This window comes from Myripristis murdjan, chromosome 15 (genome assembly GCF_902150065.1).
Source record: "Myripristis murdjan chromosome 15, fMyrMur1.1, whole genome shotgun sequence".
Lineage (NCBI taxonomy): Eukaryota > Metazoa > Chordata > Actinopteri > Holocentriformes > Holocentridae > Myripristis > Myripristis murdjan.
The window spans coordinates 32070862-32098743 of NC_043994.1; the positions used below are offsets into that span (position 1 = coordinate 32070862).

Here is a 27882-nt window from a genome sequence, read left to right on the forward strand (position 1 = left end):
TCTATATCCCCCCAATTAGGACGTGAACCTTCGATCTCCAGTGACACTCGCACCGACTCGTCGACGGACAGCTACTCGTACCAGCAGCCCTCCCACTCCCACCATGAGTCCCTGGCCAGTCACTACTCCTCCGACTCCCAGGGAACCGTCATCTGCATCGAACGCCCGGAGGGACCGTCCCACGCCTCGCTCTGCAGCCTAGACACCATAGGTGGGTACAAGGTGGCGGTACAGGTGGTTAAAGGAGAGAATCCTCCACAGTCCGACCTGGAAACCAAAGGCTGGAAGTCAAGAAACAGTCCTCCAGTCCAGCAGGGGCAGCATCAGGCAGGTACGAGCCGCCAGGTATGGCTCAAGGAGGAGAGTCTTATCGAACCAGCCTCGACGTCACAGCAGGCGCTAGCTAGAGGAGGGGTGGGGAACCTTTTTCTTATCGAGGGCCATTTCAATTTGCAGAACATCCTCATCAAGGGCCATTCACAAATCTTGAATTGAAATGTATCGCAATAATTTTATTCATATTCTTCATGTTGGTCAAACCTCACACTAACTTTAATGCGATGGCTTTGCAAAGAGCTGCTCAGAGTGGCAGCACACTCCCTCACACAGGCACACTGGTTTGAAGCGCCACATTCGGCATCATGATGACACGTATGTGTGTGTTGACCCTGACCTCCACCCTGAGTCAGTCTGCTTATTTTATGTTATTTTCTTTTTTCTCTGGAAAAAACAAATGGCTGCCTAGAGCATTTTTGAGTTGCTTGTTATTATTTATTTTGTGTGCTTTATTTTGTAATGTATTATTTTGTATGAATTGCCTGGCAAGCCGGATCAAACAGTGTCGCGGGTCGCATACGACCCGGAGGCCAGAGGTTTCCCACCCCTGAGCTAGAAGGTGGTAACATGAACATGAACATGACAAGCAGCCTGACATTCAGCTTGGATACAGGAGGCAGGTGGCAGGTAGGACCAAGGCAGAATCCTGCTGATCAGTGTCGGTCACCACTGGTGGGCAGTAGGTGGGATCCTCCAGATCCAACATGAGATCCAGAGGACCAAAGACAACTGGTCCTTCATGTCCAGTCTGGACAAGCCGGGGTGACAATGAGATAGATCAGTGGCATCTGATCAAAATGTGAAAGAGCTTTGAGGACCTTTTGAAGGGCTCTTCACAGAAAGCTGCTTGAAGAACCTCTTCATGCTTCATGAACCATACCAGTACTTTTTAAAACTTCTAACATTTGGGTTGTTCAAGTAGGCCTTTAGGAATATGTTTAATAGTTAGCAAGCTTAAGGTTCTTCTTGGTTCGCCCATAGATTTGATAAAAAAAAAACAAAAAACAAAGAGAAAGGACAAAAGTGTGCACCCTTTCCTTCTAATCAAAGAACGTGCTCAGTGGCTTCCTCACTGGTTGAAGATGTGGGAGTTGGTGCAAAGTCCTTTGGTTTGGTTGGTAGAGCTGCAGACTCTAATCCCTCCCTCCCACCAGACAGTCATGCAGACCCAGTGTAGATACCACATGACTACAACCGAGAGTCCTGCACCAAGACTGGACACCAGAGGCAGCTCCATGACAGAAAACAAAGCAAATCCAGGAAAGACAGATGAAGGTAGACGTTCCTCCGTTTGTAGTCCAGCTGCAGTGACAGGAACGGTCCTGCAAACGAAGAGGTTTCATTCCAAAAACATAAAACTATGTTGTGATTTATTCATGGTCAGTGTACGTAGATGAACTGAGAACAGTCATCCAATGCAAACACGCATACTGTTTTAGCTTTTTTTTTTTTTTTTTTAGGATAATTCTGGTTCATTAAATCTATCCTCGATAACAAAACCATTTTAAGAACAGAGATAACTTCAAGACTGCTTTTCAGGGATTTGCAACGAGCTTTACTTTAAGGACAACCGGGATATTCTTTTTTAAGGTATTCATCATTCTTCAAACAGGGGATGTCTTGTTGGACTGTGAGTTAAGCCGGTTGCCTCTGCTGGCCTGGTAACGCTCTGGGATAATAGCGCGTTACCAGCTTTTGCTCAGTGTGAATAAAGGCTGTCCAGACATTGTCCTGCCATAAACCATGTGCTGCTGTCCTGCATGTCGTGTTGACCATCCAGCAGCAGGGTCGGCTCCTTCTGCTCAGCCTCATCACAGTTTAATCTGAAACCCTTTGAAAGATTTGAAAACCCTCGTTTTCTAAAAAATATTTCAGTGTTTGAGTTTTTCTGAAGTTGAATTATTTGAGTGGAAGGAGCTGTAGCCCTGCTGTATGACCAGTCAAGCTTCTCACCGTTGATTTTTATTCTCTCATTGTGTTGCATGATGTGGTTGCCATGTTTTTAAACGTCCGTTGCCATGGTTCTCGTTGCTAAGGCCAAGTGACGGACAGTGAGCAGCGCCACTCTCTGAGGAAGGGAAGCGCCGCCGGCGATAGGAGGCGGAGCTCTAGTCGCCCCCGGGGATCTAAACCCGACAACGAAGCCTCCTCGGCCGGTTACCACAGCGAGGGTAGGCGGGGCTGGGGGCCAATCAGGGGAGGGCGTGTAAGGCGGCAGGACCAATCACATGGCAGGGAGCAGATTACTGGGTCATTACATCACAGGGATTTAAACTGTTGAGCCTTTAGTTTTAGAGTCAAGTCAAAGACATAACCATCATTTAAAAAATAGATAAAGTCAGTTCATAAAGAAACATAAAGACAATCCAACTTTATTCCTCACTGTTGTTTCTGTTCCCTTTGACTGCCTTTATTAGAGCTTGTTGAAAAACCACAGAATAAACTCCTGGTGACGAAGGAAAATATATTTTTCTTAGTTTTTTCTCATTTTAATAAATTAAAATTTTGAAGTGAAAATGTTTTTAGCTGAAAAGGCCGATACATTCTCCTTCTTCTGTGAGATAGAATTTTTGTAATTTCTTTAATTCTCGTGTCCAGAGAGACTCAGTCAGGTTTCAGAGCAGGGAGGTCAGAGGTCAGAGGTCACAGGTCATGGGAGTGATGCTGTGGGCCTGACAGAGAAGTGCTGCCGTTATCGTTTTGATTTATGTTCAGTTCAGCGTCGGCCATATTACATTTTCATCTCCTCAGTTCCTTCATTAATTTCCTGTTTTCATTCCTTTAATTTAATCTCTCGCTCTCTCTCTCCTTCCTCATCTGTCACTCATCACCCCTCATCGCTTTCATGACTCTCTCATCTCACTTTATTCTTTTCCCTTTCATCCCTCCATCCATCTTTCCTCCTTTCCCTCTTTTCTCTCTCTTGTCTCACTCTCTTCTCCCTCTTCGTCTTCTCCTCCTTCTCACCCTCCATCCTCCCTCTTCTCTCTTTCTCCTCTTCCTTCCCCTTCCTCTGTCCACCCTGACCCTCCTCTCTTTTCATCCCTCTCTCTCTCTCCCATCTTCTTCCTCCTCCTCCAGGAGAGACGTTGAAGGAGCAGCAGGCTCCTCGCCAGCTCCCCAAGCCTTCCTCCTCCTCCTCCTCCTCCTCCTCCTCCAGCCGGCTGCGGGACTTCAAGGAGACCATGAGTAACTTAATCCACAGCCGCCCCCTCTCCTCCTCCTCCTCTTCCTCCTTACCGGCTGCCGTTCTCTCCTCTGAAATTGCTTCGTCCGGTAACGGCCACCCCGCCGCCGCCGCCGTCGCCTCCTCCATTAAACCCCGCGACTGGGAGAACGACAGCACCGGCAGCGAGTCGAAATCCAGCTCGTCGGGCGGCACGGGGTCGGGGCGGTACCGGCCGGCGTGGAAGCCCCGCAGGGAGACGCTGAACATCGACAGCATCTTCACGCGGCGGCGGCAGGCCGGGTACAGCCCGCTGGGAGCCTCCCTGCCCGAGGACTGCGGGGCTTCCTCCTCGGAGGGGGCCGCCGCCTCCGCCTCCGCCCTCAGCGGCCAGGCGGGGGCGGCGGCGGGCAGGCCGGGCTCATCCTGGACGCTCCCCGCCTCCGCCGGCCGGTACGGGGCGGAGCCACCTCCTCCTCCTCCTCCCAGGCTGATCCAGAGGATGGAGAGCGGCTACGAGAGCAGCGAGAGGAACAGCAGCAGCCCCGTCAGCCTGGACCTCAACCTGGGAGAGAGGTGAGCACACACACACACACACACACACACACACACACACTCACACATGCCATACCTGACATACACACTGACACGCTCTCTCTCTCTGTCTGTCCTGCAGGGAGTGTGTGTTGAAGCAGCCTTCCTCCTCCTCCTCCTCTTCCTCAGCTCCATCATGGAAGAACATCAGGTCGAAGAGCAGCGGAGCTCTGCTGCAGGAGCTCGACTCCTCCTGTAGGGGGAGCCTGGGTACGAGTGCTGTGTGTGTGTGTGTGTGTGTGTGTGTGTGTGTGTGTGTGTGTGTGTGTGTGTGCCATCAGCACTTTCTGTCTTTTATGTCTTAGGTTCAGTTCACAATAATTATTCGTCTTGGTGTGTCTCTCTCTTTAATGTGTGTGTGTGTGTGTGTGTGTGTGTGTGTGTGTGTGCGCAGCAGTGGGCCGCAGCGAGCTGGACGAGCTGCAGGAGGAGGTTCTGCGCAGAGCGAGGGAGGAGGAGCAGCAGCGGCGGCAGGAGAAGGAGAGAGAGGCGGCACTCGGCTTCAACCCCCGACCGAGCAAATACCTGGACCTGGACCAGCTGCAGATCCAGGGTACACACACACACACAGACACACACACACACACACACACACACACACACACACACACACACACTCACACACACACACACACACACACACACACACACACACACACCCACACACACACACACTGGAGTCCCCACTTGAATTATAACACTGTTTCAGGCGCATTTTTCTCTTTTAATCTAATTTCAGATCATTTCTTGTTTGTTTAATTTTTTTTGATTTTCAGGATTTTTTTTTTCAGGACGCCTCCCCTTTTTCTTTTCTTTTTTTTTTTGGTACTTCTTTTGGTAATTTTTTGTAATTTCTGACAATCTAGTTTTTGGGCTGTTTCTTGTCGAGTTCCTCGGTGCCTTTTTCCTGAGTTTTTGAAAGAAATCAAATGAATGTGCTCTCAGAGGCTGAAGGCTGTGTCCCTCAGGACGTTTGGGCTCTCTGGGGGTTCAGGTTGAAGGTGCAGGAGAGTCTCACACTCAAATTGATCCCAATCAGTCAATCAGACTTTATTTATGTAGCACTTTTCACACAAATGCATGTAACACAAAGTGTTTCACAAAGTAAAACAATAAAAACAATAAAAACAATAAAACAATAAAAACAGTTCCCCCCACCTCACAAAAAACAAAAACAGGAGGAAAAGCAGAGGCAGGATTAAGACCAATAAGAAATAACTAAAAGACAAAAAAGTTGTAACAAAATGAGTAAGAGATACAACAAACAAACAAACAAACAAACAAAGAAATAAAAACTCCAACTCCAAAAGGGGAAAAAAGAAGCAGCAGGGAATTTCCGCTGTTGATGATGAACCTCATGTGTTCATCCACAGGCAGCGTTTTACTGGACATTACAGCTCGGGGGTTTGGTGTGTGTGTGTGTGTGTGAGTGTGTGTGTGTGCGGTCAGCAGGTGTTTGTTGTGTTGGACGTCAGGAAAGTTCTCCATTGACGAGCTGAAAGGCCCCGACTCAGCGCCGCCGGACAAAAGACAGAATGAGCCACGCACGATTGGAGCGAGCTGGGATTGTGTGTGTGTGTGTGTGTGTGTGTGTGTGTGTGTGTGTGTGTGTGTGGGCAGACAGCTCGTCTCCATTCTGTAGGTTTTTGTCAGTAAGGTTTCAGATTGTCCTGCAGGTTTGTGGGTCAGTGAACTCACAGCGGGCAGGTCTGTTCTCTCTGAAAATGAAAGAAAAAAAAATCTTTATTTCTGATGGAAAATAAAAACAAGTTTCTGAAAAAATAAATAAAAATAAAGTTTCTGAGAAAGTCCCAGTCAAATCAAAATGATTAAAGTAGTTTCCTGTTTTAATATTCATCTTTTTTTAATCAATCAAACAATTTAAAACAAAACTGTGCAAATTTTTATTTTTTATCTTTGATTTTTAAATCAAAGTTCTATTATTCTTACATCCTGGAAAAACACGTCTCTTTAATGATGACATCACACTGGAGCCCCACCCCTCTGCTCCTCTCATCCAATGAAACTGCGTCTCTCTCATCATCTGATCCCTGATTGGTTTACACTTTTCATGGATGCTTTTGGGAGTTTACATTCAACATTTTGAGTTAAACAATTAAACCATTAAACATCTGCTTTCACTAACTCTGTGTGTGTGTGTGTGTGTGTGTGTGTGTGTGTGTGTGTCCTACAGGTAAAGGTGACAGCTGTGAGCGGTGTGTGTCGGAGGCGGAGCTTCTGCTGGACCAATCAGTGCGCCTGGAGCAGGCGGGGGAGGTCGCTGCTGCGCTGTCAGTGGTCAACGAGGCCGTCTGTAAGCTCCTCCCAGACACACACACACACACGCACGCACACACACACACACACACACACACACACACACACACACACACTGCTAACACTCAAATGCAATTCATTTAAAGCCGTGTGGAACAAAGTTGAATGAAGATGTTAGTATTATTGATTAATTTTACATTATTAGTTCAACGTATCAACCTGAAATGTTCATCTGGAGTTTAATAACCTGCGTTTGTCCAGACACACACACACACACACACACACACACACACACACACACACACACGCACACTCGGTGCCTGCAGTGTTTGATAAGGTCACTTGGACGCTGAACACCAGCCCTCCACTCAGTTGCTAACGGCGACCAGGGTCGGCAAAGTGGTGTGTTGTTTAGTCATCGTCATGGCGACCACCTTAAAAACTGGGGAGTCTGGTGTGTGTGTGTGTGTGTGTGTTCAGTCTTTTTTGCATGTAGATTTTGTGTCCCGAGGAATGCGCACACACACACACACACACACACACACACAGTCCAGTTGAAACAGAAAAAGCAAATGAAAGCTGATAAAAAGTGAGAAACAAAAAGCGGACGGAGAGCAGAAGTGAAGGCGCTGCTCAGACTCAAAGGAAGAAAAACATCAAAAACATAAAAAGTGTCACTTCAGAAAGTCTGAAAACCTCCTTTCCCTTCAAAAAGCTGAAGTCCTGCCAGCGGAGAGTCAGGCTCACAGACCGTCTGTGGGTCCGTCTGTGGGTCTGTGAGCAGCTCGGGGTTTTTTTTGACGAGCTCGGCTTCGTTTGAGTTTGTTTGTCTGACATGTTTTTACTTTTCATTTGAACTTTGTGTCCAGCTATGATTTCACCATTTCACATCAGGAGCTAAAGCTGCTGTTTGAACCATTTTAATAACAGCCTGAACCTCCACTGTGTGTGTCCCTGCCACGTTCCCCCAACACACACACACACACACACACACACACACACTCCCACTATCATCATGTCAGCAGTGTGATATCATTTGTTTTTCTGTCCAGGTGTACATTTGCTTTTTGGTCTTTTTGCATGAAATCGTCATAACAAATTATTTTCTGCATTCTTTTTTTCTTTTCTTCTTGCTTTGCTCATTGTTTCTTTCTTTGTTTTTGTTTTTTTCTTTTGTTTTCTGTTGTTTTTTTTGTTTTGTTTTTCTGTTGCTGCGGCCTGGCTGCAGCCAAGCTGAGGCCCGCGGTGGCTGACAGCGGAGCTGCCGGTCACGGCCGGCTGCAGCGGTGCATGAGGAGAGCGCGCGGCCTGCAGCAGCGCATGCAACTGCAGCAGCAACAGCAGCAGCAGCAGCAGCAGCAGGACTCAGAGGCAGGCAACCAGCAACCAGAGCAACAGCAGGAGGAGGGGCAACAGCTCCAGGGACCTCCCAGGTACCCCCCACCTCCCAAAATACTCCCAGATACTGACCAACAAACGTAGGTGCATCTTGAAAACACTGTGACTCAAAGTTTTGTGATTTTGATGTTTTAAAGGGATGTATTTTCATCACATTTGGGATCATTTGAACACTCCTGGTCTTTTAAAACCTTTAAAAAAACACGTAAGGACGTAAAGCGGCATCGTCAGGTGGTGTTTTCAGTCAGCCTGTGCTCCTCATGGCTCTCTCGCTCTCACAGTGCTATCAGTACTGTACAGAAGAGGAATAGGACACCCAAAAATAAACGCATTCTTTGAAAAAGGTTTCTGTGTGGCCCTAATCCATCTAATGTGATGCTGAAAGGCATTTTGGGAAATGCAGGTAATCACTAACTGAAGTAGCGGAGGCAGGTTGGAGGAAGTGGGCTTCACCAAAAAGATAAATGACACAGCTGGACTAAATCAGTTCATTTGTTAGGTTTTTTTGAGTTTGGACAGAGAATGTGAGCGTCAGGAAGCGCAGTGCATGATGGGCTAGACAAGTTCATGACAATTGTAGCATTATTAAAACATTTGCTTCTCATTTACCACTTTTTCTCACTGTCTCCACCTTTTATCAGACAAGCAGATACCTGCCGTTTCTCCCTCGTCCTCCTCCCTGCCTCGTACAACAGCACTCAACCATAAATACAGCACAGCAGCACGTCCACTCATTAGCACCAAAGCAATCAGACCAGACGTTTCAAAAACCCTGGAAACATCAACACCGAGCATCTGCAGAGCGGTGTTCTGGAGAGTGGTGTCGTGATGTGGATCAGTGTTGTCGTGCAGAGCGGTGTTTGTTGTCAGGGGGAGTGTTGTTGTGCGGAGCAGTGTTTGTTGTTGTGCAGAGCGGTATTGTTGTGCAGAGTGTTGTGCAGAGCGGTGTTGTTGTTGTGCAGAGCGGTGTTGTTGTTGTGCAGAGCGGTGTTTGTTGTCGTGCAGAGCGGTGTTTGTTGTCAGGGGGAGTGTTGTTGTGCAGAGCGGTGTTGTTGTTGTGCGGAGCGGTGTTGTTGTGCAGAGCGGTGTTGTTGTGCAGAGCGGTGTTGTTGTGCAGAGCGGTGTTTGTTGTTGTGCAGAGCGGTGTTTGTTGTTGTGCAGAGCGGTGTTGTTGTGCGGAGCGGTGTTGTTGTGCAGAGCGGTGTTGTTGTGCAGAGCGGTGTTTGTTGTTGTGCAGAGCGGTGTTTGTTGTTGTGCAGAGCGGTGTTGTTGTGCAGAGCGGTGTTGTTGTTGTGCAGAGCGGTGTTGTTGTGCAGAGCGGTGTTGTTGTTGTGCAGAGCGGTGTTGTTGTTGTGCAGAGCGGTGTTGTTGTTGTGCGGAGCGGTGTTGTTGTTGTGCGGAGCGGTGTTGTTGTTGTGCAGAGCGGTGTTGTTGTGCAGAGCGGTGTTGTTGTTGTGCAGAGCGGTGTTGTTGTGCAGAGCGGTGTTTGTTGTTGTGCAGAGCGGTGTTGTTGTTGTGCAGAGCGGTGTTGTGCAGAGCGGTGTTGTTGTGCAGAGCGGTGTTGTTGTGCGGAGCGGTGTTGTTGTTGTGCAGAGCGGTGTTGTTGTGCAGAGCGGTGTTGTTGTGCGGAGCGGTGTTGTTGTTGTGCGGAGCGGTGTTGTTGTGCAGAGCGGTGTTGTTGTTTTGCAGAGCGGTGTTGTTGTGCAGAGTGTTGTGCGGAGCGGTGTTGTTGTGAGGAGCGGTGTTTTGGAGAGTGGTGTCGTGATGTGGATCGGTGTTGTTGTGCAGAGCGGTGTTTGTTGTTGTGCAGAGCGGTATTGTTGTGCAGAGTGTTGTGCAGAGCGGTGTTGTTGTGCAGAGTGTTGTGCAGAGCGGTGTTTGTTGTTGTGCAGAGCGGTGTTGTTGTGCAGAGCGGTGTTTGTTGTTGTGCAGAGCGGTGTTGTTGTGCAGAGCGGTGTTTGTTGTTGTGCGGAGCGGTGTTGTTGTGCAGAGCGGTGTTTGTTGTTGTGCGGAGCGGTGTTGTTGTGCAGAGCGGTGTTGTTGTGCGGAGCAGTGTTGTTGTGCGGAGCGGTGTTGTTGTTGTGCAGAGCGGTGTTGTTGTGCAGAGCGGTGTTTGTTGTTGTGCAGAGCGGTGTTGTGCGGAGCAGTGTTGTTGTTGTGCGGAGCGGTGTTGTTGTGCGGAGCAGTGTTATTGTGCGGAGCGGTGTTGTTGTTGTGCGGAGCGGTGTTGTTTGTTGTGCAGAGCGGTGGTGTTTGTTGTGCAGAGCGGTGTTTGTTGTGCAGAGCGGTGTTTGTTGTGCAGAGCGGTGTTGTTGTGCAGAGCGGTGTTGTTGCGCAGAGCGGTGTTGTTGTGCAGAGCGGTGTTTGTTGTGCAGAGCGGTGTTGTTGTGCAGAGCGGTGGTGTTTGTTGTGCAGAGCGGTGGTGTTTGTTGTGCAGAGCGGTGGTGTTGTGCAGAGCGGTGGTGTTTGTTGTGCAGAGCGGTGGTGTTGTGCAGAGCGGTGTTGTTGTGCAGAGCGGTGTTGTGCGGAGCAATGTTGTGCAGAGCGGTGTTGTCGTGCGGAGCGGTGTTGTCGTGCGGAGCGGTGTTGTTGTGCGGAGCGGTGTTTGTTGTTGTGCGGAGCGGTGTTGTTGTTGTGCGGAGCGGTGTTGTTGTTGTGCGGAGCGGTGTTGTTTGTTGTGCGGAGCGGTGTTGTTTGTTGTGCGGAGCGGTGTTGTTGTTGTGCGGAGCGGTGTTGTTTGTTGTGCGGAGCAGTGTTGTTGTTGTGCGGAGCGGTGTTGTTTGTTGTGCGGAGCAGTGTTGTTGTTGTGCGGAGCGGTGTTGTTTGTTGTGCAGAGCGGTGTTTGTTGTGCAGAGCGGTGTTGTGCGGAGCGGTGTTGTCGTGCGGAGCGGTGTTGTTTGTTGTGCAGAGCGGTGTTGTTTGTTGTGCAGAGCGGTGTTGTGCGGAGCGGTGTTGTCGTGCGGAGCGGTGTTGTTTGTTGTGCAGAGCGGTGTTGTTTGTTGTGCAGAGCGGTGTTGTTTGTTGTGCAGAGCGGTGTTGTTGTGGGTTTGGTCAGTGGGGTTTGTTTGGTGTTTGTTCTTTGACATCTCATTGGGACGGTGCTCACAGAGACATTTCTCCTGACCAAACAACCTCTGAAACACAATGCCTACAACACAGTGACTCTCTCTCTCTCTCTCTCTCTCACACACACACACACACACACACACACACGCACTCACACACACACACACACACACACACACATACAGCACAACACAACACAACCAGTCCCTGCTGTTTGCCGGAGCTCTCAAATGACACCATCTGTTCCAAACATGCTGCATCCGCAACCAGTCACACACACACACACACACACACACGCATATGCACATACACACACACACACACACACACCTATGGAAACACACACCTCCTTACCTGCCCTCCTCTCCTCCTCCAGTGAAAAGCCTGTCTCGCTCCAAATACTTCTGACGGACCGACAAGACGACCAACCAGCAGCCAGCCAAGACCAGCAAGCCCCTCCTCCTCCCCATCACATTAAGCCCCTCCCTCCCAAGTCAAACTCACTGCCTGACCCCGCCTCCAACGCTGTGGCTCCGGTGGGTTCACCCAGGGAGGACATCAGGGGCCCCTGCTCTCACGTGGGGAAGCCCCACAGCATCAGCACCGGCTCCCTCCCTGCTGCCTGTGTGGACGCCTGGGACCAGGGGCCCATGGGAGACCTGCCCCCGCCCCCTCCGCCGCCACCGCCTGAGGAGGATGAGACCCCGCCGCACTGGAACCCGACGCCCCCGATCTCCATCCGAGGCTCCGCCCCTGCCCCGCCTCTCCCCAGGCCGCACTCCAAGTCTCCATCACCCGTTGGTGCCCACGGCGCCATCGACAGGTACTGCCCTGCCGTGGAGGAGGAGCCGTATTACCCCCGACACCAACAGACCACGCCCCCTATGCTGAGCCCCGCCTCTGGCTCGAGACTAGCCCCGCCTCCTCCCACCAACCCCACCAGGAACTGGTCGTGCTGGAGCCTGGACCGACCTGACACCGTCGATTTGCCGATCGACCCGCTGCCGCCCAGCCGGCCGGGTTGCACGCCGTCCCCGCCCGCCTGCCACGCCTACAGGCCGGCGGCGCTGCCTGTGGAGCGCTGGGCTGAGAATGTCAACCGATACTACAGCTCCCAGAATGCAATGGGCGGAGGCGGAGGCGGAGGCGGAGGCGGAGCTGTGGTGGCTGGCTCGCCCAACGAGGAGCTGTCAGAGCTGGACTCACTGTACCAGGCCAGTCTGCGGGCTCCCAGCATGCAACGGGGCCCCCGGGGAGTCAGTCCTCAGCCAGCCAGCAGCAAGCCAGGTAGAGAACCGCCAGTCACTACTACTACTGCTGATACTAGTACTGCTTTTACAGCAAATACTAATACTACCTCTACAGCCAGTGCTGCTACTACGCCTGCTAGTAGTACTACTGCCATTGCTATTGTTACTGCTACTACTACTGCAGTGGCTGCTACTGCCAATAATAATGCTCATACTGATAATACTACTAGAATTGCTACCACATGTACTACTGCTCCTACTATGACTAGTAAAACTAGTTACTACAACTGCTGCTTCAGCTGTACTACTACTACTACTACTTATAACACTGCTGCTAGTACTACTAGTAGTATTCTACTGGTACAAGTGTTGCTGCTACTAATACTACTGCTACTACTACTGCAGAGTTACAAAGTGTTTTACAAGCTATCACAACTACAGCTACTTCAACTAATATTAGTACTACTACTACTGCAATTAATACTATTACTGCCACTACTGCCACTACTTCTACTACTACTTCTGTTACAGCCCATATAGAGTTTAATGCCAACTTGTTGCAGTGTTAATGGAGTAACGTGTGTGTGTGTGTGTGTGTGTGTGTGTGTGTGTGTGTGTGTGTGTGCAGCTGCCAGGAGAACACTGTCAGGTGTAGCAGGATCTGGTCGGTCCAAAACCCCGACAGCTGAGCTGGAGAGACACGCCTACCGAACACCTGTCACACCACTGCACCAGGTACTGACTGTGTGTGTGTGTGTGTGTGTGTGTTAAAAGATATTGATGTGTGCGGTCTCTATGCATCCCGCCTGCAGAAGTGTCTTTGAGCAAGGCACTGAACCCCTGTCAGCTGACACAGCTGACTTTGACCTTTGACCTCTGGCCTGCAGGGCTCGGGTCTGTCCGGCGAGGACGAGAGCTACAGCGCTGAAAACCTGCGGCGCATCGCCCGCAGTCTGAGCGGAACCGTCATCGGTTCACGACCCCAAAACCTCGGCACATCCCGCAGCTTTGTAAGTGACACGAGCACACACACACACACACACACTCACACACACTTTGCTCTGTTCCTCTCCCTTCTCACACACTGACATAATGCACAACAACACATTGACCTTCATCAAGCAGTGATAAACATACCAGAGTTCGGTGTGTGTGTGTGTGTGTGTGCGTGTGTGTGTGTGCGTGTGCGTGTGTGCGTGTGCGCGTGTGTGTGTGTGTGTGTGTGTTAGCTTCCATAAACACTGTGTGTTACATCATCACTCCACCGCCCTGTAGATTTTATTTAACGCTCTGCTGCCACCTTGTGTTTATGTGGTGCAACTGCAACTAGACTGTACGTCTGTTCTCTGCACTCAGCTAAAGCAGGGTTCTGCACTGTGTATTGTTCTGTGTAGAACCATAACCATTCAAGGAACCATGTGATTTCTGAACACACTGTCAAGAGAAATAGTTGTACATGGTACTATACAGTTTTTGGGGAGCTTTTGGCATAATAAAATGCTTCTTGTTGAGGAGCCTTTTAGAAAGGTTCTCAGATGGTTCTACAGAGAACACTAATGGTGCTGCAAGGGCATCCTTCACAAAACACGAAGTGCTGCCATCTAGAAGATCTTAAATAACTGTTTAAAGAACCAGTTTTACACAAATCTAAAGTGTCTTTGCCTCATTTTGGTCCCATATACATCAACTATCATAACTACGGATCTCCTGAAGAACCACATTTGTTCTGAGTGAATTAAAAAAAAAAAAAAGGCAAATCAGATATAAGAACCTGTGATCATCCTGAAAACATTTCTGTCAAACTGTCTGATTCTTTTTGAACATTTAATGTGTTCTTAAAGGTTTCTCTACATGTCCTTTGTGGAACCATTTGGACCTTAAAAAAAAAAATCTCTCTCCAAAAATGGTTCTTCATAGCACCATCACAGGCTCTGTGCAAGCCTGAAGAACTGGTCTGTGCTGCCATGCAGAACCCTTCTTGTGAAGAGTGTATCCTCCTGCAGCTGATGTTCAGCCCTCAGGAAGCGCCTCAGGCCGGCTTATTAAATATTGATCAGTGATTTAGTTCCTCCATTAAGCTTTTAACCCGGCGCTCGCTGCGAGGAGAGGCGAGACGACAGCCGAGGTTTGTCCGTCTGCTCTCAGGCAGTTATCGCTTCAGTCGTCACGTCAGAACCTCACAACTCCACGTTCTGAGGGTTTTTCATGTTTCCACCTCCAGCTGAGGGATTACACACTGCTGAGAGGAATCCTGCTGAGACTACACCTTTGATGACTTATGAAAGCGTTTCAAAATACATTGAAGGCAAAAAAAAAAAAAATGCTAGTAGATGTGGTGATGAAATAAAAAGGAGGGTAACCACAGTGATCATCATCGTAAGCCAAACAAGCCCTGACATAAAGAAAAATCAATAATATTATGATATTAAGGGTTGTTTTCCTTTTATTTTGCTTGAAGACTCTCTCTTCATATAATTAAATCATGTATACCACCATGTTCGCACCATGCTCAGTGGTTTCATGATGAGGTAAAGAACCCTTCAAGAACACAGGAAATACTTCAAACCAGCAGCAGTTTTTAAGAACCATGCTGGGTTCTTTATTCTGATTGATAATGGAAAAGTAACATCAGCACATCAAGGATTATAGTGCGGTGCTCATCACTGGAAGTAGACCTGAACACAGGAAAAAGTGATGCACACTCTGGATCCATATGCATTTTTAGTGATTTATTGATGGATTAGCATTTTTTGTTTGTTTTTATGTCACTGTAACAAACTGGAGGGTTCTTTGCGTCATTATGTCTCCATATACCATCCTAGAACCCTGGAAGAACCCTGTCTGTCCTGGTGGTAAAACGTTGGGTGAAGTCAGTCCAGGTGGCTTCACCTTGCAGCACGTTGGCTGAAACCTCGCAGCTCTGGTTTTGACGACTTTCACTCCATCTGTCACTTTCAGTTTAGAGACACTCTGTGATCCTCAATGTGAGGAATCATTTCCAAAACCAACTTTCTCTTCGTTCCTGAAGAGTCAGACATCTTGGACATGCGAGGTCTTCAGCAGTGCAGAATTGTCTGGTTTTATTGTGTTTTTTTGTGAAATCTTGTGGCTATTTTCCATGATTTCAGCTCCATCTTCAGTTGACTTCTTTTTGTTTGTCTTGTCTGTCTTCATTGACCCCCTCCATGTCTGTCTGTCTCTTTTCTTTCTCCGATGTTCATCTTGTCATCCCGTCCTCACAACATGAAGGAGCCCCCGGTGTCAAGGTATCCCCCAAGGCACGCCGACCCTCGCGCCTCCTCCTCCTCCTCCTCCTCTTCCTCAACCCTCCTGCGTCGTCCCAGCACCTCCTCCCTGCACCTCCCCTCTCCCTCCTCCTCCACCTCCTCCTCTCCCTCCACTGCAGACCAACACTACCACCACCACCTCCTCCAACACCAGCACCGAAACCACGGCCCCGCACCTCCTGCACCTCCTCCACAGCACCCCCCCCTGCAGCCGTCACGGCCGCCCAGCTCAGGGCTCTCCTCTTGGGGACACTCAGGTAACCAGCTGGCCCCTCACCTCCACCTCCATCCATCACCACCAACAACCACCTTCAACACCAAAACCACAGAAACAACCAAAAATCACCAAAATACCTGCAACTGTAGATGAGACGTGAGCTTAGCCCTTAGATTTCATGTTGCACAGCTTAGCAAAAAGAAATACTCCAATGTTTTGGGCAAAATCCCCTTTTCCCGACTTCCCCAGACTGAGACCAGATGTTGGACACCATTTTCTCTTCTGTACGTTCAGTGGTTCAGCTCCTATGGGTAGCATTTCCTGTTAGCTTAGCATAAAGACTTTACGTATTTCAAATTCACTGATCCACTGTGTAAATCAGACAGCTTCAAAGCTGCTGGAAGGTTTATTTTTTCACTTTGACAGACCCAGGCTAATGACTCCCATAGACTTCAGGTCTTAGCAAACAGGAAATGCTACCCATAGGAACTGAACCACTGGACGCACAGAGGAGAAAATGGTGTCCAACATCTTCTGCCCAAAATATTGGACTATTCCTTTAATTTTCAGGTAATTGAGATGGTTTTAAGACTTGGGCCATGTCCACATGGAGATGTATGTTTGTTATGGGAAAGCCCAACTTTATCTTTCTGTTATACAAATAAAACAATAAAAACTCATCTGTCTTGGCAATCTGAGCGTGTGCAAAGAATCTGAGGAGTGGCTGCAGTGGTTTGTTGATGTCGCAGAGTTAGGTACAAAGCCAAGAGCAAATCCACTTCCAAGCAGTTCTTAACATCCAAAAACATCCATGGCAGGTTGAAGTGGAAGCTAAAAGTTGCCTTTTCAAAAACATTGTCTCTGTGTGGACGTAGCCTTAGTGGAGCGGCTAATTTTATATCACAGTTTACCCCGGTACTTATTCTTATAATTTTACCATTGTTTTTTTCTCCTCAGTTGCTCTGTTTTCACTTTTAATCTAACTGCTTGTCTCCTTCTCCTGCTCCTCCTCCTCCTCCTGCTCCTCCTCCCCCTCAGGAGCTGGGCAGAAGCTCCAGCAGCAGTTTCTGGCTGTGTCTGACAGGAATCCGGCTCTCTCAGGTCAAAGTCTCCACAGCGTTGCGCTGAATTACGGCACTCTGCCCCGGGCGCCTCGCCGAGCAGCACCTCCCTCCTCCTCTGCCTCCTCCTTCTCCTCCTCCACCTCCACCCTCCCCAGGCCCAGAGTGGCTCCTGGTCCTGGTCCTGGTCCTACCCCGGGCCTACCAAGTCGCCCAGACTTTGGCTACGCCACCCTGTCCCACCCTCGCCGCTCCTCCAGTGCAACCACATCAAGTAATGGCCTCTACTGGCCACCGTCGCTGTCCAGTAAACTGAACGGCGGCGCGGCACACCTGGCGTCCTCTCACTACATGCCCCAGCACCTCAGGGTGGCAGGGGACAGCGGTCCCACCCAGCCGCTACGCCTGGACGTCCCACCTGAGAGCGACTGGCGCCACACCACCGACTACAGGACTGGCCCACCCACCTCTGCCTGGGATCCTCACCTTACCCAACGCCACCAGCGCCTCCAGCGGGCCGAATCCCTCCCGTTCCCCGCCCCCCGAGCTCCCAGGGTTCCCCAGCTCTGCTCACTGTGCCAGCAGCTTCCCGCCGAGCCGCCATGCCCATACTGCCCCTCCTGCGGTGCCTACGTGGCTCGTTTCCGCACCGCCAGCTGATCCAGGCCTGAGGCTCGTGTCAGGGGTGTCCCTTACTTCCTGTCTTTATCTTTATCTTTTTTTTTGACCATCAGCCGCACAACAGGCCAGGGATGTGCTAACTGAAGAGTCCTGTTCCAAAACGCCTTGTATCCACTGCAGGGGGCGACAAAAATCAGTACCTGCAGTTTCATCATTCAGGAACTATAAGATCTACAGATCTGCACTGTGAAAGAAATCACAGGCAAGTTAGGATTGTTATTGTCTTTTATGTTAATGCTTCTATTATTTTGAAAGGTCGTAAGGTTCTGGTGGATATTGCTGAGTGTCTCATTTTGGAATAAAACTCTTTGATTGGCATCGCTCTCCACAGGAACACTGGGGGACGTGAATGAGAGCATCTCATTACATATATATCTTGTGCCATTTTAAGGTTGTTTTTTTGCAGGTTGGTTTGTGTTTTCCTTGTTCTGCTCAACTCCAGTTAAATTCCTTCTCCCCTGCTTCCATTTTAATCCATGACTACAGCCAGGGTCGGTTCCCCGCTGGGGCCTCCTTATGTTCTACCCAGACCCCCCCCCCTCCCAAGTCCTCTTAGGGCCACACAGAGTGCAATATCTGTAACCACTGAGGCAAAACAAGCGGTGGATCTCCAACCTACGCCAATGAATGTCTGCTGGATTTAAGCACATTTAGATTTTAATGAAGATAAAGCATCGTAATAAAAAACCAGGACCACGTAAAGTAGGATGGCGGACACGCAGAGGGATGGACGGACAGAAATGATGAACGGATTGAAAAGACAAGCGGGCAGAGACGTGCTGCATGTCTGAACGAGGCTGAAGCCTGAAACTGGCAGGTCTTTTGCAAAGTGACGGAGGGGAAACTGAGGAAGTTGAGACGCGACTGACAGAGAGACAGACAGAGAAACGGATGCTTTTCAACCTAAAACTAAACTGAGACTTTGCAGATGTTTTATCAAACCCTCCCAGCATCCTTCACACCAGAGGGAAAGACTTAAAAAAAAAATGGGACAGATGGACCTCCTGCAATATAAATTTACTCTGCTTACTATTGTATTTATTTTTGTAGGCTTGTCTGAATAAGTTGTGCATAGATTACTTAACTACTCTACCTGCCTAACCGAAATATACTCTACGATAGACCTTATATAATTTTTATAAACCGGGTTAGTTAGCGTTGTTTGGTATGTATAGCCTTCTTATATTGTACATCAGGCTTGTACATGTCATTTTGAGAGTGTCTTAGAGAATTTTAGAGTAATACTTAGGCATTTTTAACAGAGTTGCGGCTAACATTTAGCATGGTGATCTGAGACATATGTAGCCTGGAGAGAATCACTCGATTTTTGGTGTAAAATTTATTGTTACGAGGATGTATTCAGACCTTTCATAGTGCAGCGGCTTGACTGCATTTACCACAGATTAGTGCACTTCAGAAGTGTTGAAGATAGATTTTCTTTTCTTTCTCTTTGCTTGTTGCTGTTTTCTTTTGATTGACATCTCTCCCATTGTTCAGGGAGAAGCTTAACATTAAACTTTTTTGTTGTTTTTGTATTTGAGCGATGTTAGAAGATGGTTGGTTTTTTGGATTGTGGAGGTACATTGTATGTTTACACACTGAGAGGAAGAGATGCTGCAGACAAAATGATCACTGTTTGACTCTTCTGCAGATTTAAGTTGCCAACTACCAACACACCAATGGCACCGAACTGAAAGTGCTGACCCCGCCCATGTGGTGTGTCAGGTGATTTAAAAAAATAAATAAATAAAACATGCAAACTAACTGGCCAAAGTCTGGTCAGTTTGCCTTTATCATCAAAACACCATGAATGCTGATATTAATGCAAACATGAATCCTGAATGTGGCTCTGCTGCGACGGCGTATCAGGGCCACTGCATGGAAAAAAAGTTATGGGGCTGAACGGGATGGGGGTAATATTACGATTTAAAAAAAACAAATTACAAAAAAAATCAGAATTTCCAAGATTAAAGTCATAAATTTCCAGGAAAAAAACTCAAAAATTCTGAAATTATAAAGTCGCAAATTTGAGATCTCAGATTTTCTGTTTTTTTTCCTCACAAATTTCCGACTTTAATCTCAGAGTATGTCGTGAGTTTTTTTCTTGTAAATTTTTTAAAATTTAATCTCATACATTTTTCTCAGAAAATTAACCCCCCTCTCCGCGATGCTGTAATTTTTTTCTCCTGCCTACACCGACACTAATACGTCATCGTACTCTGCAGATATGACGGTCCAAAAAAATTCTAGTTTGAGAAAAAGCGACTGAGCAGCTCTTCCTCGTTCTAAAGGGTCAGTGGCTGAGATGAAGAGAAGTTGTTGTTTTTTTTTTCACTTTAGAAGTGTTTTTCCACCTCATCACCTTATCTGACTTTTTTTTTTTCATGGAGGCCATGTCTATAACTTATGTTTTTGGCTCTTTGCTCTTTGCCAGATATTACCAATTTTTTTTTGTTTGTTTTGGGGATATTTTTTTAATGCTTATTTTTCTACACTGTAGATGTAACAGAGGTAATAAGAATATACAAAAAGACAAAGTTTTAAGGAAAAGTGCTGAGTGTTTTATAGACAGTGCTTCAGTAGGTAACTTGCAGCTGTGATGCGGCTGTGATGCGGCTGTGATGCGGCTGTGATGCAGCTGTGATGCAGCTGTGATGCAGCTGTGCGAGCCGTCAGCTTTCTGTTGCGTCTCTTCAGAGTCACCGAGGCCGTGATCACGCTCAGTCAGCCAGCCGGTCGACTGCACGGCTGCTTGTCAGACGCAGGCAGTGCATGCAGGGCATTTGTGCTGAATGCGATTACTGGGGCAACAGATGTGAAAACTAGTGCAAACATTTTAATATTTTCTTTTTGTTATTATTGCATTGATTCTGTGATAAACTCATTATTACTGGGGAGTCAGGATTGCCGAACAGCGCTCAGTAATTGCAGCTGATCAGTTGATCTAGATCCAGTGAAGCTGCTGGATTCTGGCAGGGACCTCTGCACAGAGTTTCAGAGTCTGCAGCAACGGAAATGCATGATGGGATTAGTTTGATTGAGGCGTGACCAACAATGCATCTGCTGAAACCTGCATTCAGTGTTGCTGCTGCATCACTGTGTTGCAGGACAGGAGCTGCACCTGTTGAATTGATCCTGAACACGTTAATATGTGTTATTATTGCACATGTAATCTAAAAATCTAAAGAGTTACGTGTTCTTCATCGTGAGCTGGTTCTCTGTAGTTTTCATACTGAGAACGTTTCCTCAGGGAAACATCCTCACTTACAGGCAACAGAGTCTGATCGCCTGATCTGACCTCCCTGTCTCTGCTTTAGACACTTTAATACAGTTCAGATCCTCAGAATCATGACACTTTTCTGCACTTAAAAAAAAAAAAAAAAAAAAAAAAAAAAAAACAGTTAAACACCAAATTTTGCATTAGCACTTTCACAGGTGTCATGGCTCAGTCACAGGTGCCAGGTTTCTTCCTCTTTGGCTTTTTATGCTTCAGTGTGTCCTGCCAGCTGGGCCAGTGATTGCAAATATATATTATAATTATTGGACGGTGATTTGGGATCTTTTCCCTTTAAAAACGGAGCAAAAGAGACTCCATGGTGCTCTGGCAAAAGGAGAAAAATGTGTTTGTTCTCGTTCCAGTCAGAAGAGATTTGGACACGTTTTGCCAGAACACTGTGGACTCTGGTTTGCTTCGTTTTTAAATCCCCCATGAAATGACCTCACATGACCTCTGCTTCCTGTCAAACAGAGCATCTTAAACAGTGACATCATCCTGCGCAAGTGAGCGAAAATTTCAACCAATAAAACCTTCACAAACCTTTAAACATCCTCTCTCATCCACCTGTCCATTCAAATTTGGTGTTGAACTGCTTTTTAAGCCAAACTTTGATAATATCCACGGTGGAGAAAAGCCTTTATGGTTCTGAGTAGCCTAACTGTATTTAATCCAGTGGCGGAGGCGAGCCGCAGAAACCAGCTCCAGGAACAGGAGGTTTGAGCCATCAGGTGAAACCGACACGTGCAGCAGCAACACACGTCACTGCAGACTGAGTGTGATCATGGAGTGAAGCTAAATTGTCCTAACTTGTAAACCAAAGAGTGCCACGTGAACCAGAGAAATGCAGCGCAGCAGCACTCGACCCCCTGCTGGGCTGCGAGCGCAATAACAGGAACATCTTTTTCATTTGTCCATGTTGAGCTGAACAGACGGCTGAGCAGAGTGCGAGGGTGAAGCCTCGGACCTCGGCAGGTTAACACTTTGATTTGCAGAGGAATGCGGACAGATTTCTGGACTTTGTTTGTACATGCTGTGCTGGCAGAAGGAACTTGTATTTTTACAATAAAGTTGTGAGCGCGCCGCAGAGGAGCGGTGCATGAAACCTGCTGCGTTTTCCTTTCACAACCAGTCCATTCATCACCACAGAAATCTGAATTAAACACTGTGTTTTGCGTATTTTTTTTTTTTTTTTTTTTTATTGATTTAGAGTGTGTAAGATTTTTAGATTAGAACATTATGATGGAAGTGTATGAAGCCATTCCTGTGTTCAATTATGCTTCATAAGTTGCTGCAGCAAATTTTGGGTTGATACCATTTCTTACAGATTTGGCACATAATTTGACCATTTCTGACCACTTCAACAGGCAAATTAATAAAAATGGTCAAAAATCCTCAAAAATCCCACATTATGTCCCCAAGAGCTTCGATTTGGGAGTCAAAAACTTGGACCTTTGGAGTTGCATTTTTCAGCAACTGGATGGGGATTGTTATCGAGATTTTCGTCTCACTGAAGCTCCAAACATCTTTGACAAAAAAAATCCAACAAATCAAGAGTAAGACTGACATGTTGTTGAGCAAATCCACACATTTTAGATTTTTCTTTCTTTCTTTACAAATAAATAAATGTAATTTTTTTTATTGACACTTTTGTGTGGAGGGCCCTCAAAATTTAAACACCATTTCAAATTCTTGTTTGAAAAGTCACGTACCTCCTGCAGTACTCCAGCATACCCCTAGGGGGACCCGTACCCTCACTTAACAACCATTTCTCTACAGCCTCTGGGGGTCAGTCTGTCGGCCGTCAGAACATTAAAGGGGCACCTTAAAAAGATCTGTGGTGTGAAAAAGGCCTCTGAAGCCACAAAAAGGGCAAAAAAAAAAACAACCTAAGAAAAGGAGATTATTTGATGGGAGAGTGAGAGAGGTAAAGAGGAAAACATGACGACGTCTCATTCATTTCAACCAGGTCGTTTCTCAGGTAAGTTCCAGGTAAATTCATTTCTCATGGAGGCAAAAAACAGTCAAGGATCCGTTACTGTAAATGTAGTTTAAAAGTCATCATCAGACGGGGACAACTGTAGATAAAATACTTTTATTCAGTTATAGGTTTGTGATGTTTTACATAAGGTTGCTCCTCCCCTCCCATTTATGATATTTCTCAAAACACATTTAAACTTTCTTTTAAAACACTTCAAAAGCTTTCTGAACCCAGACCGTGTCCTGTCCCAAAATGATTCAGTACATCCTTTGCATGAATACTGTTTTTTTTTTTTTTTGAGAGTGAGTTATTTTATTTTTATTTTTATTTATGACTTTACATACAAATGTTCCCCTCCCCCATATAAACAATCTAATATAAAGCTTCCTTTATAACTTTTAGCAACATTTTTGACAAAAGTTCTTCAACATAAAGTGTTCCATGGTGTTTTTACATAATCATATAGACATTTTCATAGATATAACAAACACTATACTCAATTACAGTCTGGCAAATTTAAATGTTGATCTTCCACCTTCCACCTAACCCTAACCTGTAAAAGATCATGTTTCTTTCATTAAAAAAAAAAAAAAAAAAAAAAAAAAAAAAAAAAAAACAGGTAAAACCTACTTTAAAACACTCATCAACAGATCTTGGACAAAATAAGTTTTATGTTTTGACATAAATATAATGGCACTTTGCAGATAAAGCTGTTTTCATGGTCAGGTGGCTCTAAAGCTTTAATGCTGCATTTAAAAGATGGAATATTTGCAGAAGTAAAAACATCCTTTAAACGCTTTTGATCAGATCATTTCTTTACCAACAGTTCCCTGACATACAGTGTTTTTACATAACCATGTCACCACCTGCGCTGACAAAGCTATTTTCTTGGTGAGTTTGAGATATATACAGTAATCTGAAGACCAGTTTAACTTCCTTTAATCTAGATTAGCTCCTCCTCTTCCTCCTCCTTAAAATGGAAGTAAGGTTGCCTCAGCTTTGCAGTTTGTTAATATTACAGGTAATGAGACAGCTTCGAGGTGTGGTACAGAGAGGTTTGGTGCAGCTCAGCGGGTAAAGCAAGGCACTAACAAGGCAAAGGGTTTGGGGTTCAGTTCCCAGTGTGGCTCAGTGGACCAGTGTGCAGAAGAACAGAGGAGCTGCATGGTCAGCAGTAATCATTTTTGCTCCTCATCAACTTCCAGCAGGTTTGAGTTTTACCTCTGAAACAGGGTTTTCAACCAGTGGCCCACAGCCCCCTGCTGGTGCGTGAAGGTACTGCATTTGGTCTCTGACACCGTGTACACAATAATGGAGTTTGAAAATGTTTGTTAACACATTTCCATTTATTATCTCTTGTTTATAGAAAAATCTAATTCATTCAGCTGTAAAGCTTAGAGAAGTCGAGGTGACTTGTCTTGGTGTTGATTACAGCGCCCGTTAACGTCCACCAACTAAACATATTTTACTGATAGTGCCAATGACAAGACCTTTTAGCAGGCTTCAGTGAAAAGTAAAAGCAAGTTAAAGTGAGTTATAGTCTGGTGGGTGAAGCTGGATTTGGAGCGAGCTGCTGCTGGGATGGTGCTCCCCGGTTCACCGCTGGTTGAAAACCCACGGCTCTAAAACATTTCTCAGAGGCAGAAATAATCTCACTGGATGAGTTAAACCTCACTGAGCACAGCAACAAAACCGAATCAGAGCAGAAGTTCACAAACTTTCAGGACAAAGTGAGGAATCTAGTCATAAGCTATACAAATGCCAGTGCTGTAACATTTTATTAATGCATTTATTCTTGATGGTGGGAGGTCAGCTGCTTAGTGAACTTGTTTTCTGAGATAACTGCAGGCTAACATGGCTACTTTGAGCTTACATTTGCCCAGCTCAACTAGTTAGCCTTGTTCAGCTGGACTAGAGCTGGGGACACACCAGGGGACTTTTCCTAAACTAACTTTGTGGACGTTTTTAGTCCCCTGGCCAACAACCCAGCACGACATACCTGGTACCAACAGGTTCCTTACCAACAGTTTCATATGATGCCAGTATCTATACTTTGAATTGATCCAGTAATTTAGAAAAATTTAAAAATTGTTTAAATAAAAAGAATTGAGATACTTAAGTGAATGGATCTTCACCCCATCCCTCGTGCCTGAGGTTGCTGATCCCTGCTCAAATGTCAGCGTGAAAAACTTTTATTCTAGCCAGTGCGGTTTAACTCAACCACTGACATCATTTTTGCTTCCAGAGCAGCTCTGCCTCCAAGAAAAGTTTGTAGAACCAAAACTCTGAATCTGCAGTCCACCATGTCATCAATACAGAAAAGCTGAGCAAGGCACTAAGGAGTTTTTATTCTACTCTGTAAGGTGCTTTAAACTGAAAGCCTCCAACAAATGGAAAATAGAAAGTGATAAATTTTCAGTGCATGTATTGCACCCCAAATTCTTGACTCCCTGTAGCTTCAACAATGAGCCTCCCTCCCGCCTCCCTCCCAGAGTTTACTAGCAGTCTCTCCACAGGCAGTCAGCTAAATGTCCCACAGCGCCCTCAGGTGGCCCGGTGGAGCAGGAGGCCGGCGAAGACATTGTCCCGTGAATCCACCAGCACTCCTTCTCTCAGTTCCAGGTGGACCACCTCGCCCTCCCTCAGCGGCAGGAGGCCCAGGCGGGTGACAGGCCCTGCCCCCGTCACCTCCTCCCTGTGGAGCGAGGCGAGAGCGCCGCCCGACTTCCTCCTCAAGCCGACGTGGGCGGGGCCCGGCCTGAGGTCCAAGGTGAGGACGAACAGGTACATCCCGTCTACTGGAGCGGTGAATGTGCCGGTGTCAGAGTAAACCTGCCCGCGGTTCACAGACGCTTCAAACGTAATGGAACCCCCATTTTGGGCGTTAAGCGGTGAACCAGCCAGGAACAGGAGAGGGTTCTCCATGAGTTCTCTCAAGGCAGGAACGTAACCTGGGGAGGAACAGAAGAGTTTTTAAGTGTTAACTTTCCTGCCAAGTACTTTCTACAGCATGGACTGCTACCTGACACTGGCTATATGACAAACTTCCTAGAACAAAAGAAGACCTGTTGTATTTGCACTTCTGTGTCTTCAATCTCTATGACTGGCCACACCCAATCAGTCATGTGACAGCAGGGATTTTAGCAGCTGTCAATGGCAAAATACCTGCTGTCACATCACTGATTGGGTGTGGCCAGAAGTCCAACATGCCTAAAAGTTTCAAACCCTAGAGGACAGTGCAGCAACAATTTTCTGGTGTTTGTGATTTAATGTTACCTTTTCAATCAAGACTGCTGGAGGGCATGTTCTACTATATGTGTTTTTTGGGGGGTCGGTTGGAAATTGTCCCTGATAGCATGCAATAGCTTGCCTCGCTCACCTCCACATTAACAGCCTGCTTCCTGTGAACATGGAGGGAGATGACTGTGATGGAATAACGACTGAAGAGCTAGGCCAGTGACTCCCAACCCAGTCCTCAAGGACCCCCTGTCCTGTCCTGCAGGTTTTTGTTACAGCTCTACTATTTCACACCTGATCCATTTAAGGGCTTCATGCTGACTGGTTGAAACAGATCTACCTGAACAGGGCATGCATGAAGGTGAGTGGGCCTTAAATGGATCAGGTGTGAAATAGTAGAGCTGAAACGAAAAACCTGCAGGACAGGGGGTCGTGGTTTGGGAACCACTGCTGCAGGCTGTATACTATATATGACACAGCAAGGGAGAGCTTCCTCAGTTCTGACAGACTGTTGGGGAGTCCCCGCCTTTTAACACGTGTGGGAACGTTGACTGCAGAAGCTTCATGGATGAGAGGTGAAACATCTTCAAGAATCTACAAATAAGTCCAGCGATGTCCAGTGATCACATCAAGCAATAGTCCTTGCATCAAATAAATAATATGTGGATTTTAAACACTTGTACCTGGTTGTAGTTGGGAAACCTGGGAGGTGAAACTCAGCAAGACATAGAAACCTGTTCACTTTCTTAATTTCTTAACAGCTACTCTCATGGTGACTTTGAGCCCTTGAGGATTAGGACAGCCAAAGGACTGTGACGTCTGATGCATTCAGTCTTTAAGTGCAACCATTAAAAGAGGAGATCCTGAATTGGGACACAGCTTAAGACTCACCGTGTGTCTCCCTCCTGCTCCGATGGCTTCCTCTCCCGCTGGATCCCTCCCTCCCTCCTCTATTCATCTCCACACCTTTCCTCTTCTCTCTCTTCCCGTCTTTGTTCTTCACCAGGTTCCACAGTTTGTCCAGATCCAGCGTGGCGTCCGACCCCGCCAGTACCTCAGCGTTACTGAAGACGTTCTTAAACACCCTGAGGTGCTCCTCCAGCCCCCTCTTCAACCACAGCACCTCCGCCTGCAGTTTGGCCTTCACGTCATCTGAGAGCGCCTCCTTGTTGTTGTGGCTGTTGTTGCAGCTGGCCGGGCAGGGCCTCTCCTCCAGCCGCTGCACCTTCACCCCCAGCGCCTCCACGGTTTTCCCCAGGTTCCACAGATCTCCTCCATCTGCTACATAGTCCAGACGCCGCCCTTCAGGGTGCAGGATCTGGCGTTCCCTGGTTGGACCGCCGCTCCTCCTCTTCATGCTGCCAGGGGCTGGGTCAAGGTGGGAGGAGGAGGAGGGCTGGTCGGCAGCAGGTGACTCCACTCTGCCTCCTAGCAGAAGATAAGGAGTCAAAGTTATGTGAGCAGAAAAATTGGTGCAGAAAGCGAGGTCACCTCAGAAATTAACTTTTGTTAGCATTTCCTATTTATTTTGTTTTCTATTTGCTGTTGTCTCTCCATTTGTCTTAAAGTGTAAAGCAATAAGCAACAAAGAGTCTACAGTATCTCATTTGCCAGTGGTGTACCTGATTGATAGATAGATAGACATAAAGATTGATAGCCAGTCTCTCCCATTCAGCTTGAAAATCCTTGAAACTTTGCGAATTTGATAAAAATAAAATGTGGAGTAATAAAAGGATGGCTTAGAAAGTACTTTTATTTATTTGACATTATTTACTTATTAATTAAAATATAGCAACTGCATTCAGTATGTCTGACTCTCTGGATCAAACTCTGGGATGGATATCGCCAGGTTTCAGATGATTTCATCATGAAGCTCAGTAATGTCTTGTGCTCTGTTCCAAGCCATTAGTTAGTTCCTAGGCCCACTAACAATGCTAGGCTAAATAAAGTCTAAGTTTGATTGATGTAATGTCTTACATTAGCACACCATTTTGGGTCCTTGAATTTCAGCAAAACCTTGGATATCATTTAAAAGTCTGCAAATTTGGTGTCCCAGT

General features: G+C 46.9%; 2 protein-coding genes across 6 annotated transcripts in view; one reads left to right on the forward strand and one right to left on the reverse strand.

The window, feature by feature from the left end:
* Positions 1–20731, forward strand: part of LOC115373019 (inactive ubiquitin carboxyl-terminal hydrolase 54-like) — a 39802-nt gene extending 19071 nt beyond the window's left edge. Inside the window, exons 10-21 of one of the 5 annotated variants that reach the window (XM_030071224.1) lie at positions 20–211; positions 2373–2507; positions 3418–4078; positions 4179–4306; positions 4491–4649; positions 6291–6410; positions 7602–7806; positions 11214–12124; positions 12716–12822; positions 12975–13097; positions 15337–15631; positions 16630–20731. In XM_030071224.1, coding sequence (XP_029927084.1) covers positions 20–211; positions 2373–2507; positions 3418–4078; positions 4179–4306; positions 4491–4649; positions 6291–6410; positions 7602–7806; positions 11214–12124; positions 12716–12822; positions 12975–13097; positions 15337–15631; positions 16630–17312 — 3719 coding nt within the window. In that variant the 3' untranslated portion in view covers positions 17313–20731. The remainder of the gene's footprint in view (positions 1–19; positions 212–2372; positions 2508–3417; positions 4079–4178; positions 4307–4490; positions 4650–6290; positions 6411–7601; positions 7807–11213; positions 12125–12715; positions 12823–12974; positions 13098–15336; positions 15632–16629) is intronic. The other 4 variants (XM_030071225.1, XM_030071229.1, XM_030071226.1 and 1 more) reach the window with 4 other exon arrangements.
* A 2072-nt stretch (positions 20732–22803) lies between these two features.
* mmrn2a (multimerin 2a) overlaps positions 22804–27882 on the reverse strand; it is a 44829-nt gene continuing 39750 nt past the window's right edge. Inside the window, exons 10-11 of the mRNA XM_030071231.1 lie at positions 26717–27253; positions 22804–25539 (exon numbers count right to left, since the gene is read on the reverse strand). Coding sequence (XP_029927091.1) covers positions 25133–25539; positions 26717–27253 — 944 coding nt within the window. The 3' untranslated portion in view covers positions 22804–25132. The remainder of the gene's footprint in view (positions 25540–26716; positions 27254–27882) is intronic.